The 15,294-nt window shown below is 45.7% G+C and overlaps 1 protein-coding gene across 4 annotated transcripts in view; it reads right to left on the bottom strand.

Annotated features, from left to right (window-relative positions):
* KDM4A (lysine demethylase 4A) overlaps positions 1 to 3,946 on the bottom strand; it is a 54,591-nt gene extending 50,645 nt beyond the window's left edge. Inside the window, exons 1-2 of one of the 4 annotated variants that reach the window (XM_012434573.2) lie at positions 3,831 to 3,946; positions 1,124 to 1,300 (exon numbers count right to left, since the gene is read on the bottom strand). In XM_012434573.2, the coding sequence (XP_012289996.1) occupies positions 1,124 to 1,261 (138 nt within the window). In that variant the 5' untranslated portion in view covers positions 1,262 to 1,300; positions 3,831 to 3,946. Of the gene's footprint in view, positions 1 to 633; positions 771 to 1,123; positions 1,301 to 2,747; positions 2,849 to 2,923; positions 3,025 to 3,830 lie in introns of those variants that run through there. The other 3 variants (XM_012434574.3, XM_012434575.3, XM_012434578.2) reach the window with 3 other exon arrangements.
* Between the last annotated feature and the right edge of the window lie 11,348 nt (positions 3,947 to 15,294).

Below are 15,294 nucleotides of genomic sequence, written 5' to 3'. Positions count from 1 at the left end.
AATGCATATGGCATGATGCCATTCTCTTTAAAAAAAAAGAAAACAACAGATAATACTATTTTATATGTGTTTATGTTTGTATGAGCGGAAAAAAAGGTGTGGAGGGAGCTATTACCACTTAAGGAGACCGCACTGGAGAAGGTGGATGAAGATCAGCCTTTTCTTTATCTGCATTTGAAATATTTAACTTGTAATATCCGGCATTTTTTTTTCTGGTAACTTTTAAAATCTAATAAAGTATAACCAAAAAAAAAGCAATGTGCTATGAAAAGCTACACTGCAGGCCCTGCTGTTCCTGCCTGCTGTTATTAACCCAGCAGTAGCCGTGTATCCAGATAAGAGGGAGGAGGGTGTGGTTGTCTCAAGTCTTTGGAGGCAGCAGGCTCCAAGACTGGTCCTCAGCTTTGTAACCAATGTTCTTGCTCTCCCTTAACAAGTACTTATGGTATGAAATTCAAGCAACATAAAATGGTATCAAAAGTTCCCTCCTGGCTTAGACTGAGGTCCCTGCCTCTCAGTTTCTTGAGGATCTCTCCAGAAATGCAGTTCTTTCAGCTTCCAGGACTGAACCTCACTGTCACAGAATATATCAAGGGCTGATTTGACTCAGGAAAAATAATGAATCCAACTCACAGGAGAAAGAAGTACAAACCAGAAACCAATTTCAAATTACAAGGACCAGAATACTCATGTTGGCTGGCCAGTGCATTCTCTCCCCTTGAAGAAAGTCCACATGGGAAGCCAAATTGCTACTAGAGTGCTGGATGAGACTGAAATGAGAGCAAGAGAAGTCAGATGGCATAAGCACTCACTGGCAGTTAAGTAACACCACAGCACCCAACTCTACCAAGAGGGCTGAGGCTCAACAGCAGCCAGGCCTGGAGACACTGGCTCTTTACCTCCCCCTTTTTGAAGATGTCAGGTAGCTCTCCTCCTACCTAAAAGCAGAGATGCTTCTGATGTTAACAACGGGAATTAACTTGCAAATAGAACCACATTCACTAAAGTCATCACCCCACCCAACTGTTTCAGGAAAACACAGTTCCAGCCCTTATTTAGGAAAAAAAATCTTATACTGCTGCCCTAGGTAACAAAAACTATTTGAACAATCCCAGCTCCTTACCTTGGCTAGCCCTGCCCGATGAGCTCCTTGGGATTCAATGTAGGCAATGTATCTACTGAAGTTTCGGAACTCTTCCATTGTCGGATAAAAGGTCATTATCCTAGCACTGGGATTCAGAGTTTCAGAATCAGAAGCCATTATCCCTCCTTTTTCAGGTCCCTTCAGTCAGACAGAAATCTGAAGAAACACATTAAGAGTTTAAAATGATATAAAAATTAAGTGCTGGAAACATCAATGCTCAAAACAGTAAAAGGTAATACAGAAATTCAGAAGAAGCAGTTAAGACTTCACATCTGGAATCTGCCTCTAGAAAAGTTAAATAAGTCAGGGTGTGGAGGCTCAGGCCTGTAATCCCATCACTTTGGAATACTGAGATGGGTACATCGCGTGAGCTCAGGAGTTTGAGACCAGCCTGGGCAACAGAGCGAAACTCTGTCTCAAAAAAAATTTTTTTAATAAAACAACAACAAAAGAAAAAGTTATTTTAAAAAACTAGAACTAAAGTTCGAAAAGGTACTGTTTAAAAAGAACCTGATGTATCAAAACTGCACGGATTCAAAGCTCATTTCAACAGAGACATTGTTATTGCAACAGAACTGTTCTTGAAAGGAAAAAAAAAAAAAACAGACATTATTTCAGCCAAAAAAGGGAAACTAATGATTTGGTTGTTGGTCCTACCTAATAGTACAGCTAAAATGCCCCTATCTTACCCTTATCCTTTCAAGTTACTCCCTTATTAACACCTTGCTAATCGCTTCTCAGAGTATTAAACATAATATACTACAAGCTGACTTTAAAAGCCACCCATGGCTGGGCGTGGTGGCCTGCGCCTGTAACCCCAGCACTTTGGGAGGCGTGGGCTCCTTCCTAGGGCACAGCTTTAAAACGGATACCTAATAAAAGTTACGTGGCTATAAGATAACAAAACTTAAGTGTTCAAAAGTACTTTGATATTAGTAACATGATTTTAAAACCCTTTGATACTAGCAACATAATTTTAAAACCCTAAAGTGAAACTGTTGTATCTAAACTATGGTTTCAGCACTACTTAATGAAATCAAGCTACAGACTAGTTCAATTGCACTGTATCCAGAACTCAAAAAGGACAAAATTTAAGTTGGCAATACAGGACAAACTTCATAACTGACTGGAGAAAGCAAAATAAATACTTTGTTTTTAGATGAGACCTTCAGCTAAGTGGGTGCATCCCCACAGCTCACTAACACAATAGATCATCTCAACTGAAAAAAGACAAAGCATACTAGTTAAACTAGGCCATTCTAAAAGAACACTAGTATGTCCTTTCCCTTACCCAACCTCCTCACCGAGGGTCCAGCAGTTCTCTACCCCCTTATCTGGCGCCCAAAACTATGATGGTTCAGCTCCAAGAATCTCTCTGAGAGCTGGAGAGCTCAGAAAGGAGAAAATTGCCTCCAGTCTACCAGAAATCTAGTGACAGACCTGGGAGCAGAACTGTGTAAGGTAGGAGAGAAGGTAAATCCGGTTACCGTATCTCCTAGTCTTCCTTTCCATCAAAAATAAGGCGTGTTTTTAAGCAGGCGCTTTCCATGAACCTGGCAGAAACTTTGCATGGCAGATATGCTGTTATCCCTGTTTTACATACCAGGAAATCTGCCCACAGTCCACTCCTGGTGCACCTTCCATTGCTCTATTCTGCTTACATCCTAATCTCCACCTGGACTAAGTCCTTTGCAAGGGCAGCTCCAAGAATGGATAAGACCCAAGTTCATTTAATTTTGAGGACCCTCCTAAAAAAAAAATGAATCCAAAATATCTTACTTTTGCAAATTTTGTAGACATACAATCATGTGAATACAACGTTGGGGCCCCTCTCCGGGCCTTCAAAGGGGCCCTAAAGGGCTTCATCAGCCTCTGGCCCTATTCATATCTTTGTATGCCTAGAACAATACATGACACAGAGTAGGCACTCGGAAACTGTTAAAAAACTGATTTCCTCCCCCTCACCTCAGTCGTTCACCCTTCTTCAACCCTAGGATTCCCTTCCCCCAATCTATTCCCTGGGGAAACCTTCCCTCCCCATCAGTAACAAAGCCCAGTGATTCAAGAACACCGGCTCCGGAGTCAAAACTCTGAATACAGATCCGGTCTCTGCCATTTATTAACTGTGTGACCTTGGCTGTGTGAGATGACTGGGTCTCAGTTTCTCCACCTGTAAAATGGGGATCCCAACCCCCTGCCCTGCAGGGTCGCTGTGATTAGCTCAGATGATGCAAGCGAAACCCTAGCACCAGGCCCGGTACTTAACCACTCAATAAAGCTAGCTCTTGCTAACAGCCCCCTCGGACTCCCGCACCCTTCCCTCGCAGCCGCTCCCGCGAGCATCACTCCAAAGGCAGCGCCCCCTGCTCCCCAAGGTCCCCGAACCTCACCGCGCACAGGTATAACCCCTCCCGGCCCCGCCGCCTTGGCGAGTGAGGCTCGGCCGCAGGAAGAAGAAAATAAGGGCCAGAGGACCCGCCCCCCTCTCCCGACGTCCATTGGCCCTGAAGATTGGAAAGGGCCAATCCCAGAACCCATTCTGGAAGCTCCTTCTCCTATTGGTCGAGAAACATGCCGATCACTCACCGCTGGAAGAACCACCCCACCACCCCTCCCCCACCAAAACTCACGGTAACAGCTACAGCAGGAACGAACCTCAAGAATTCCAAAACCCTATGGTCCTCACCTAAAGCCCAAAGCCCCGCCAGGGCTTAGGCCCAGCTCCTGCTGTCGCCACTAGCCGATCCTACTGCTTTTCCAGCAGGCGAAGGACGAAGCTCCGCCTCCTCTAAAGTCGGCATCTGCGCAGCCGCACAGCGCTCCACAGAGTCAACCAATCCAAGGGCGGCCGCAAGCCCTACATCAACCAATGAGCACGCGCCGGAGCCTCCTCCCAGTCGCGACTACAGTGTGCTCAGCCTATGAGCGGCGACTCGAGCTGTTGCCAGGAGGAAACGCTGTACCACTCGGGACCGCGGCCAGTGAGCCTCTAGCTGGATCGCGAAGTTGGCCAATCATAGGCAGGCTCCCCGGCCACCCATAACTAATCAGGGTTGAAAGAAGCTAGTACCCAGCAGTGGGCCGGTCGGGTAGGTGGGTAAGGCCGGTAAGGTTACTATAGGATGTCGCTAAGAAAAGGATGGGCCAAAGTTTTCTTGGGATGATTATTCGCTTTGCCGAACGTGGAAATGTGTCGGGGTCCTTAGGGGCAGCTTCCGAGCTCAGGGAGTGCTGAAAAGATTACCTTTCCTGGTTTGTCCTGGGTGTCTCGGTTTTCAAAACAAAATCCTGTGTCCTTGGAAACCCCTCCCTCGCTGGCAAGCCTGGACAGGGAGGGGAAGGTACCCTGAGGGTCATTAGGACAGACCCTGAGGGAGGCTGTATTTAGGGTCATTAAAAAGCAATTCTTCAGTGAGCGGGGAATTGGGGGATCATTAGGAGCAGCTCTTGGGGGCGGAGAGGGAGGCACCCTGGGAATCAGAAGGAGCACTTCTGGAGGGCGAGAGGGCTTCCTAGAAGTCATTAGGAGCGGTTCCTGAGGAGTAGTGAGTCGTCTTAAGGAGTTCCCAGATTGTCAAGGGTGATATGGAAGGTCAGGTAGGAAAGTAAAATACCCACAACCAAAATCATAAAAAATGTACAAAATTACCACGGATGAATAATGGGTAGTGCCCTGGAAAGAGCTATACGGAGTCAGGCCTGTGTTCAAAACCAGTAACTTCTCTGAGCCTGGGAGTTCACATCAATAAAATGGAAAAAATAATGCCTCGCAGGATTTGGTAAAGATGAGAGTTAATGCCGGCAAAAAGTACACATTACATAGAATGCTATGGACTTATGCTACGAACCAGTCATGATTTATGCCTCAGGCTGGGTACATGCCTACTGAAAAAAAAAAAAAGTTTAAAAAAACAGTTTCAAAAACAGAAACGACTGTTTCAAAAAGAATGGCCGTTGGCTACACAGCCACAAGTCTTTCACAACAATTACAGTGTTTTTCCCTCTTGACCCAATAAGGTAATCGACAGTATTAGATAAGAGATTATACTGAGTGGCTCACAAAATTGCCGAGTCTGAAGAATCCAATTTGGAGGACACATAAAGAAGAAAACCCAAATGATGCAGTAGAATTCATCCACCACTGTCCTTGCTGCTGCCACTAAGCACAAGATATTGCAGGTTGCTTCACAGACTCCACTGTCCTGGACATGGATACAGTTGCTAGCGCTACTGTCACTATGTTCCATAAACTGGATCTTGCTATATTTCCGAATGCTGCCAGATGATTTCCAAGGCCCTCTCTCTACTGTGTATCACTAGCTTCCAATTGGTATGTGCACGTGATAGGTGGAGCCTAAATCAAGTTCTCTTGACACGCTCCCATTTCTCTGACCAGTTTGCCTCAGTTTCCTTTTTAAGCTCACCTTTCCCTTTGCACACTTTTTTTTTTTTTAATTTTTGAGACGGAGTTTTGCTCTTGTTGCCCAAGCTGGAGTACAGTGATGCGATCTTGGCTCACTGCAACCTCTGCCTCCCAGGTTCAAGCGATTCTCCTGCTTCAGCCTCCTGAGTAGCTGGGATTACAGGTGCCTGGCACCACACCCGGCTAAGTTTTCTGTATTTTTAGTGGAGATGGGGTTTTATCACGTTGGCCAGGCTGGTCTTGAATTCCTGACCTCAAGTGATGCACTCCAGCCTGGGCAACACAAGTGAAATTCTGTCACACACACACACAAAAATATAGAAGTGAGGTCTCCCTATGTTGCCCCAGCTGGTCTTGAACTTCTGAACTCAAACAATCACCCTGCCTTGGCCTCCCAAAGTGCTGGAATTTACAAGTGTGAACATGCCTGACTGTGAAAATTAATTGATCTGTATGCTTGAAAGTTATGCATAACCATATATATATAGTATGTGTGTGTATATATATATATATATAGTTTTTTAAACTAAACTTAAAAACTTTTAGTTAAAGGAAAAACGGGCCAGGCGTGGTGGCTCAAGCCTGTAATACAAGCACTTTGGAGGTCAAGGCAGGTGGATCACCTGAGGTCGGGAGTTCAAGACCAGCCTGACCAACATGGTGAAACCCCGTCTTTTTAAAAAAAAAAAAAAAAAGGAAAAACATGATGTCCTCAGGGCTTTCTATCCTTTGCCCTCTTCTCTCATTCTACACAGTCGCCTTAGGTGCCTTTGTTTTGTTTTATTGTTTTCTTTGAGATAGTGTCTCCCTCTGTCACCCAGGCTGGAGTGAAGCGGTACATTCACAGCTCACTGCAACCTCAACCTCCTGAGCTCAAGCGATCCTCCCACCTCAGCCTCCCAAATAGCTGGGACTACAGGCACATGCCACCATGCCCAGCTAATATTTGTAGTTTTTTGTAGAAACAGGGTTTTGTCATGTTGCGCAGGTAGGTTTTGTCTTTTTTATATAGCTGCCCGCATGCAGGTGTTTCTGGCTCTACAACTCACTAGCAACTTACTTAATTTCCCTAATCCTCAAGTTTTCTTATAACTAAAACTGGGACAGTAGGATAGTACTTCCCTTTCTGGGTGGAAAATTTAACAAAATAAATGAAGTAATGGGGTAATGAAGTGAAGCAGTTAGAAGTCTAATCGGCGGCCGGGCACGGTGGCTCACGCCTGTAATCTCAGCACTTTGGGAGGCCGAGGCGGGCGGATCACCTGAAGTCAGGAGTTCAAGACCAGCCTGACCAACATGGTGAAACCCTGTCTCTAAAAAATAAAAATAAAAGAGAAGTCTAGCTGGGCGCGGTGGCTCACGCCTATAATCCCAGCACTTTGGGAGGCCGAGGCGGGTGGATCACGAGGTCAAGAGATCAAGACCATCCTGGTCAACAAGGTGAAACTCCATCTCTACTAAAAATATAAAAAAATTAGCTGGGCATGGTGGCACGTGCCTGTAGTCCCAGCTACTCGGGAGGCTGAGGCAGGAGAATTGCTTGAACCCAGGAGGCGGAGGTTGCGGTGAGCCGAGATCGCACCATTGCACTCCAGCCTGGGTAACAAGTGAAACTCCGTCTCAAAAAAAAAGAAGTCTAATTGACAAGTAGTAAGTACTCAGTAAATGTTAGCTCAGTAAATGATGATGATGGCACAAAGCTGTTAGCACAGAGCCTGAAACAAGAGCTCAATACACTTTCTTTTTTTTCTTTTTTTTAAATTTTTATTTATTTATTTATTTTTATAAAGATGGGGTGTCACCATGTTGGTCAGGCTGGTCTTGAACTCCTGACCTCAGGTGATCCGCCCACCTTGGCCTTCAAAGTGCTTGGATTACAGGCGTGAGCCATCACGCCCGGCCAATACACTTTCACTCTTAGGCTGCACTCACGTGCATACTGATGACACCCATTGTACACCCCAGCACATCCCCCGGAGCTCAGATCCATGTATCCTGCTGTCTCCGGATCCCTGATCCCTCCCCCTAGTTGACCCACAGATACTTAAAACCAACAAAGAACTACTCTTGTCCCACAAATAAGCTGTACCTCCTAGGTTTCCTATCTTAGTACGTGGAAGAGCCATCACCTAATCGCCTAAGCCGGGTGCAGTCCATTACCTCACCCTGTACAGAGCTCCACAAAGCAAGTATTTTACAAATGCATGGATTTGTTTACATGTCCATCTGTCCCCATTAGACGAAAGTCTCTGGAGAATATCATTTTGGTCTTATTGGTAATACCATTTAGGAATGTGTTCCATTGCCCAAAATAGAAAACTCTAGCAAAAGTGGCTTAAATACAAGTTTATTTTCTCATGTGAGAAGAGGTCTCAAGGTGGTGAGCCTTAGCTCAGTGCTCAACGAAGTCATCAAAGCTACAGGCACGTTCTGTCTTTCTCTAGCATCCTTGGTAACAACGTGGCTTTGGCCGCCCTCTTGTGCAACTCATGGTTGTAAAGTGACTGCTGCAGCTCCAGAAGGAGGACAGGGACAGTGTCCTGTTTCTTCTATCACACCAGCAAAAAGACTACCAGAATCTGCCCACCTGCCAGTAATGAGTGAAACAGACCCATCCCTGCCCTCATGTTGTTTATAATCTAGTGGGAGAGAGAGACATGAAGCAAGTGCTTGCACAAAGAAAATTACAGGTTGGGTGTGGTTCATGCCTATAACCCCAGCTACTCCTGAGACTGAGGTGTTCGAGGCTGCAGTGAGCTGTTATGGAACCACTGCACTCCAGCCTAGGTGACAGAGTGCGACTCTCATCTCAAAAGAAAACAGAAAAGAAAAGAAAAATTACCAATAAGTTGTGCTTGCTATGAAGGAAAAAACAGGGGAGAACACCTGTAGGGTGACTTGCCACCAATGGCAGCAGGATTTGGAAATAAAACTGTCATAGCATAAAGTGTATCTTACGTTCCCAGTCTGGGGGTTCCTTTCCTAGAGCTTCAGTATACCCAGCACTCAGCACAATGCCGAGCACATGGCAGGCACGACCTAAGTAATCATAATGGCAATATTATTCACTTTTAAAAGTTAATTACAAAAAGAAAACAAAGTTAACTAAAGCTGGACATGGTGGATCACGCCTGTAATCCCAGTACTTTGAGAGGCTGAGGCGGGAGGATCACCTGAGGTAAGGAGTTAGAGACCATCCTGGCCAACATGGTGAAACTCCGCCTCTACTAAAAACACAACAATTAGTTGGGTGTGGTGGCAGGTGCCTGTAATCCCAGCTACTCTGGTGGCTGAGACAGGAGAATCACTTGAACCCGGGAGGCAGAGATTTCGGGGAGCCGAGATCACACCATTGCACTCAAGCCTGGGCGACAAAGTGAAACCCCATCTCAAAAAAACCAAAAAACAAAAAACATAGTTAACTAAATTTGTTAAGCTGTTACATTTCAAACCCTGTGCAAAATGCTTTATGTGCACAAAATTGTTTACATTTAGATATATGCTATTATTAACACTTTTATTTTCTTTTTGCTTTTTTTGAAACAGAGTTTTGCTGGTTGCCTAGGCTGTAGTGCAATGGTGTGATCTCAGCTCACCGAAACCTCTGCCTCCTGGGTTCAAGCGATGCTGTTGCCTCAGCCTCCAGAGTAGCTGGGATTACAGGCATGTACCACCACACCCGGCTAATTTTTGTATTTTTAGTAGAGACAGGGTTTTTCCATGTTGGTCAGGCTAGTCTCGATCTCCCAACCTCAGGTGATCCAAAGCCTCAGCCTCCCACCAAGTGCTGGGATTACAGGCGTGAGCCACCATGACTGGTCAACATTTTTCTTTTTAATGGTATAATTTAGGCTGGGCGTGGTGGCTCACACCTATAATCCCAGCACTTTGGGAGGCCGAGGCTGATGGATCACGAGGTCAAGAGATCGAGACCATCCTGGTCAACATGGCGAAACCCCGTCTCTACTAAAAATACAAAAATTAGCTGGGCATGGTGGCACGCACCTGTAGTCCCAGCTACTCGGGAGGCTGAGGCAGGAGAATTGCTTGAACCCAGGAGGCGGAGGTTGCAGTGAGCCAAGATCACGCCATTGCACTCCAGTCTGGGTAACAACAGCAAAACTGTCTCAAAAAAAAAAAAAAAAGTATAATTTAGTGATTTTAAATAAATTTACAAAGTCATGCAACTGTTACCCAATCCAGTTTTGGAACATTTCCATCACCTCAATAAAATCTACCACCTTAGTAAGATTACCCAAGCCCAGTTCTAATCAGTCTCCATTCCCACCCCCAGCCCCAGGCAAGCGTCAGTCTATTTTCTGTCTATATAGATTTGCCTTTTCTGGACATTTCATATAAATAGAACCATTCACTGTGGTCTCTTGTGTCTGGCTTCTTTGATGGAGCATAATGTTTTTGAGAGTCATCTATGCTGTAGCATGCATCAGTATTTCCTTCCTATTGTTGAATAGTATCCCATTGTAGTGTTGATTGATGTTTGGGTTGCTTCCACTTTTTGGCTATTAGGAGTAGTGCCGCTGTGAACATTTACATGCTAGCCTTTGTGTGAATGTCTGTTTACATTTCTCTTGGGTAGATAACAAGGAGTGGAATAATTGCTGGGTTGTATAGTAAATTTATGTTTATCTTTTTAAGAAACTGCCAAACTATTTTCTAAAGTGGCTGTACCATTTTACATTCCCATTAACAATACATGAGGAGTCTCATTTCTCCATATCCTTGCCAGCATTTGGTATTGTCTATCTTTCAGATTATAACTATTCTAGCGGGTATGAAGTAGTATTTCACTGTGGTTCTAATTTGCATTTCTCTGATCACTAATGATGTTGGGCATGGTTTTTATGTGCTTTTTGGCCATTCACATATCCTCTTTGGTGAAATGTCTATTCACACCTTTTGTCGGTGTATTAATTGGGTTAACTTCTTATTATTGAGTTGTAAGAGTTCTTTATATATTTGGATACAGATCCTTTATCAGGTGTAGGCTTTAAAAATATCTTCTCTCATTCTGTGGCTTGTCTTTTCCTTTTCTTTAGTGTCTTTTGAAGCACAAGAGTTTTCATTTTGATGAAGTTCAATTTATAAGTTCATTTTATGAATTGTGGTTTTGGTGCATTGACACTAACATTTACGTCATTCTGTTCTGCCCCTAAAATATGTCCATCCTTAGCCTGAATAGGATAATTGCCACAGCCTCCTGATGTCTCCTTATTTCTGCCCTTGCCTCCTCCAGTCTCCTCAACACAGCAGACTGATTCTTTTTATTTTATTTTATTTTATTTTATTTTTGATACAAAGTCTCAATCCTACCAGGCTGGAGTGCAATGGCGCAATCTCGGCTCACTGCAACCTCAGCCTCCCAGGTTCAAGCGATCCTCCTGCCTCAGCCTCTCAAGTAGCTGGGATTACAGGCGCTTGCCACCATGCCTGGCTATTTTTTGTATTTGTAGTACAGACGGGGTTTCATCCTGTTGGCCAGGCTGGTCTTGAACTCCTGACCTCAGGTGATCTGCCCGCCTTGGCCTCCCAAAGAGCTGAGATTACATGCATGAGCCACAGCACCTGGCCTTTTTAATTTTTTTTTTTTTTTTTGAGACAGAGTTTCGCTCTTGTTACCCAGGCTGGAGTGCAATGGTGCGATCTCGGCTCACCGCAACCTCCGCCTCCTGGGTTCAGGCAATTCTCCTGCCTCAGCCTCTTGAGTAGCTGGGATTACAGGCATGCGCCACCATGCCCAGCTAATTTTTTGTATTTTTAGTAGAGACGGGGTTTCACCATGTTGACCAGGATGGTCTCGATCTCTTGACCTCGTGATCCACCCGCCTTAGCCTCCCAAAGTGCTGGCATTACAGGCATGAGCCATCGCGCCCAGCCAATTTTTTTTTTTTTTAAAGACAGGGCTTCACCACGTTGGTCAGGCTGCCCTTGAACTCCCGACCTCAGGTGATCTGCCTACCTTGCCCTCCAAAGTGCTTGGATTACAGGCGTGAGCCACCAAGCCCGGCCCCTTTTATTTTTTTAAAAAATTGTTTTCTAGGCTGGGCATGGTGGCTCACGCCTGTAATCCCAGCATTTTGGGAGGCCGAGGTGGGTAGATTGCTTGAGATCAGGATTTGAAGACCAGCCTGGCCAACATGGTGAAACCCTGTCTCTACTAAAAATGCAAAAATTAGCCAGGTGTGGTGGCACCTGCCTGTAATCCCAGCTACTGAAAAGGCTGAGGCAGAAAAATCACTGGGAGGTGGAGATCACAGTGAACTGAGATCTCACCACTGCATTTCAGCCTGAGCAACAAAGCAACACACCATCTTAAAAAAAAAAAAAAAAAAAGTTTAAAGAGAAGGGGTATTGCCATGTTGCCCGGGCTGGTCTCAAACTCCTGAACTCAAACCATCTGCCCACCTCACCCTCTCAAAGTGCTGGGATTACAGGCGTGAGCCACCCCACCCAGCCGAGTGATTCTTTAATACTAGAAGCCAGATCATGTTACTCCTCTTCTTAAAACCCCCACAGGACTTCTTATCTCATTTTGAAGAAAAGCCAAATCCTTTTCTCTCTTTTTTTTTTTTTTTGAGATGGAATCTTGCTGTCGCCCAGGCTGGAGTGCAGTGGCACAATCTCAGCTCACTTCAACCTCCACCTCCTGCGTTCAAGGTTCTCCTGTCTCAGCCACCCCAGTAGCTGGGACTACAGGCATACACCACCACGCCCAGCTAATTTTTGTATTTTTTATAGAGACGGGGTTTCACCATGTTGGCCAGGGTGGTCTCGACCTCATGACCCGCCCACCTCAGCCTCCCAAAGTGTTGGGGGGATTAAAGGTATGAGCCACTGCGCCTAGCCTTTTCTTTTTTTTTTTTAGACTGAGTTTTGCTTGCTTTTTTGCCCAGGCTGGAGTGCAGTGGCACGATCTTGGCTCACTACAACCTCCACCTCCCAGGTTCAAGCAATTCTCCTGCCTCAGCCTCCCAAGTAGCTGGGATTACAGGCATGTGCCAGCATGCCCCACTAATTTTTGTATTTTTAGTAGAGAGGGGGTTTCACCATGTTGGCCAGGCTGGTCTCAAACTCCTGACCTCAAGTGATCTGCCCTCCTTGACCTCCCAAAGCGCTGGGATTATAGGCATGAGCCACTGTGGCCGGCCTAATTTTTGTATTTTTAGTAGAGATGGGGTTTTGCCATGTTGCCAGACTTGTCTTGAACTCCTGGCCTCAGGTGATCCACCCACACCTCAGCCTCTCAAAGTGCTGGGATTACAGGTGTGAGCCCCTGCTCCCAGCGGAAAAGCCAAATCCTTTTAACAGCCTACAGACAACTGTCCCCCACCTGCTCTCTGCTCACTCTTCTAGTACCCTATTCCCCCTCGGGTCTGAATGGCTTGCTCCCTTACCTTTCAGAGTCTCACTGAAATGTCCCCACCTCAGTGAAGCCTTCCCTGACCACCACTATATCCTTTATGTTTCTGTTGTTTAGTTCTCTTCATTAGAATGTCTGCTCCATGAGGGCAAGGACCTTTGTTTTGTTCACCACCATCCCTGGCCCTTGGAAAAGCCCTGGCTCCTTGTGTGTGCTCATTAAATATTTGTTGAGTCAATGAATGATATTCCTTAATTTCATCCATGCAATGAATTTTGGAAGGTAACATTATTACTGTACCATTTTAATGCTAAGGAAACTAGACCGCAAGGAGTTAAGTGATTTGAAATGAGCAGTCAGCCTGAGGACACGTGGAATAAAATAATGGGCTGCGCATGGTAGTTCATACCTGTAATCTCAGTACTTTGGGAGCCTGAGGCAGGCGAACCGCTTGAGCCCAGGAGTTCAAGGCCAGCCTGTCTTGAGCAATATGGCAAAACCCTGTCTCTACAAAAAATACAAAAATCAGCCAGGTGGTGGTATGTGCCCGTGTTTCCAGCTACCCGGGAGGCAAGTGAGATACAGCTCTTGCCCTCAGCAAGTTCACAGCTCAGTAGAGGAGACAAAGGAATCAAACCATAATTATAATGCCAATTTGCACTTCCTTTCTGCATGGCAGCCTGGATAATTTTCTTGGTATTTTTCCCCTATTTTACTATTTGAACAGTTGAGGAAGCACAGATAATAATTTCAGCCCAGTGTTATGGTTACTGGACCAACAACACAGCTTGATGTGAGACTAGCAAGAAAGAGGAGGGGCTGAGGAAGGACTCCTGGAGGACTGATCTCGGATGAGTTGTGCCAGGAAGGGTGCCAGCCAGAGGGGATAACCTGTGACCACAGCATGCTGTGTTTTCCTCTTTCTTTTTTTGAGACAGAGTCTCACTCTTGTTGCCGAGGCTGGAGTGCAGTGGTATGATCTCGGTTCACTGCAACCTCTGTCTCCCGGGTTCAAGCAATTCTCCTGTCTCAGTCTCCTGAGTTGCTGAGATTACAGGCACTCACCACCATGCCTGGCTAATTTTTCATTTTTTTTTTTTTCTTTTTGAGATGGAGTCTGGCTCTGTTGCCCAGGCTGGAGTACAGCGGTGCCATGTCGGCTCACTGCAACCTCCGCCTCCTGAGGTCAAGCAATTCTCTGCCTCAGCCTTCCGAGTAGCTGGGATTACAGGCGCCTGCCACCATGCCTGGCTAATTTTTGTATTTTTAGTAGAAATGGGGTTTCACCATCTTGGCCTGGCTGGATCTTGAACTCCTGACCTCGTGATCCACCCGTCTCACCCTCCCAAAGTGCTGAGATTACAGGTGTGAGCCACCTCGCCCGGCCTTATTTTTTTTCTTTTTCTTTTTGAGACAGAGTCTTGCTCTGTCACCAGGCTAGAGTGCAGTTGTGCAATCTTGGCTCACTACAACCTCTGTCTCCTGGGTTCAAGTGATTCTCCTGCCTCAGCCTCCTGAGTAGCTGGGACACAGGTGTATACCACCATGCAGAGTGAATTTTTGTATTTTTACTAGAGATGAGGTTTCACCATGTTGGCCAGGATGGTCTTAATCTCTTGACCTTGTGATCTGCCTGCCTCGGCCTCCTAAAGTGCTGGGATTACAGGCAGGTGCCACTGCGCCCGGTTAATTTTTTTATTTTTCATAGAGACGGGGTTTCCTCCATGTTGGTCACGCTAGTCTTGAACTCCTGACCTCAGATGATCCATTCGCCTCAGCTTCCCAAAGTGCTGAGATTACAGGCGTGAGCCACTGTGCCTGGCCAGCATGCTGTGTTTTTCTATGTGACACATGCTTATGAAAAAAGTGCATATCAGAGGTAGGAAAATTAGAAAATGTATTTAAAATAGACAGAACATAACCACCCAGAAATTTGCTAACATTTTGGTGTCTATCCTTGCCAGTGCTTCTCTAATTTTAATGCTCATACAAACGCCATACGGAACTGTCAAAATACAAATTCTGATGCAGCAGGTCTGGGGTGGGGCCTAAGATTCTACATTTCTACGACAGCAGTGCCACCAAGCCTGAGATAGATTCTATGTTTTTTTTTTTTTTTGCGAGAGTCTGTCACCCAGGCTGGAGTGCAGTGGCACGATCTCGGCTCACTGCAACCTCTGCTGCCTGGGTTCAAGGGATTCTCCTGCCTCAGCCTTCTGAGTAGCTGGGATTACAGGCACCCACCACCACGCCTGGCTAATTTTTTTGTATTTTTTATATGGGGTTTCACTCTTGTTGCTCAGGTTGGAGTGCAGTGGTGCTATCTCGGCTCACTGCATTCTCTGCCTC

The sequence above is a fragment of the Aotus nancymaae genome, unplaced genomic scaffold (assembly GCF_030222135.1).
Source record: "Aotus nancymaae isolate 86718 unplaced genomic scaffold, 86718_ANA_hifiasm-v0.15.2.pri h1tg000007l, whole genome shotgun sequence".
NCBI lineage: Eukaryota > Metazoa > Chordata > Mammalia > Primates > Aotidae > Aotus > Aotus nancymaae.
Note: the sequence above shows the minus strand (reverse complement) of the source record. Positions and strands in the feature narration are given on the sequence as shown.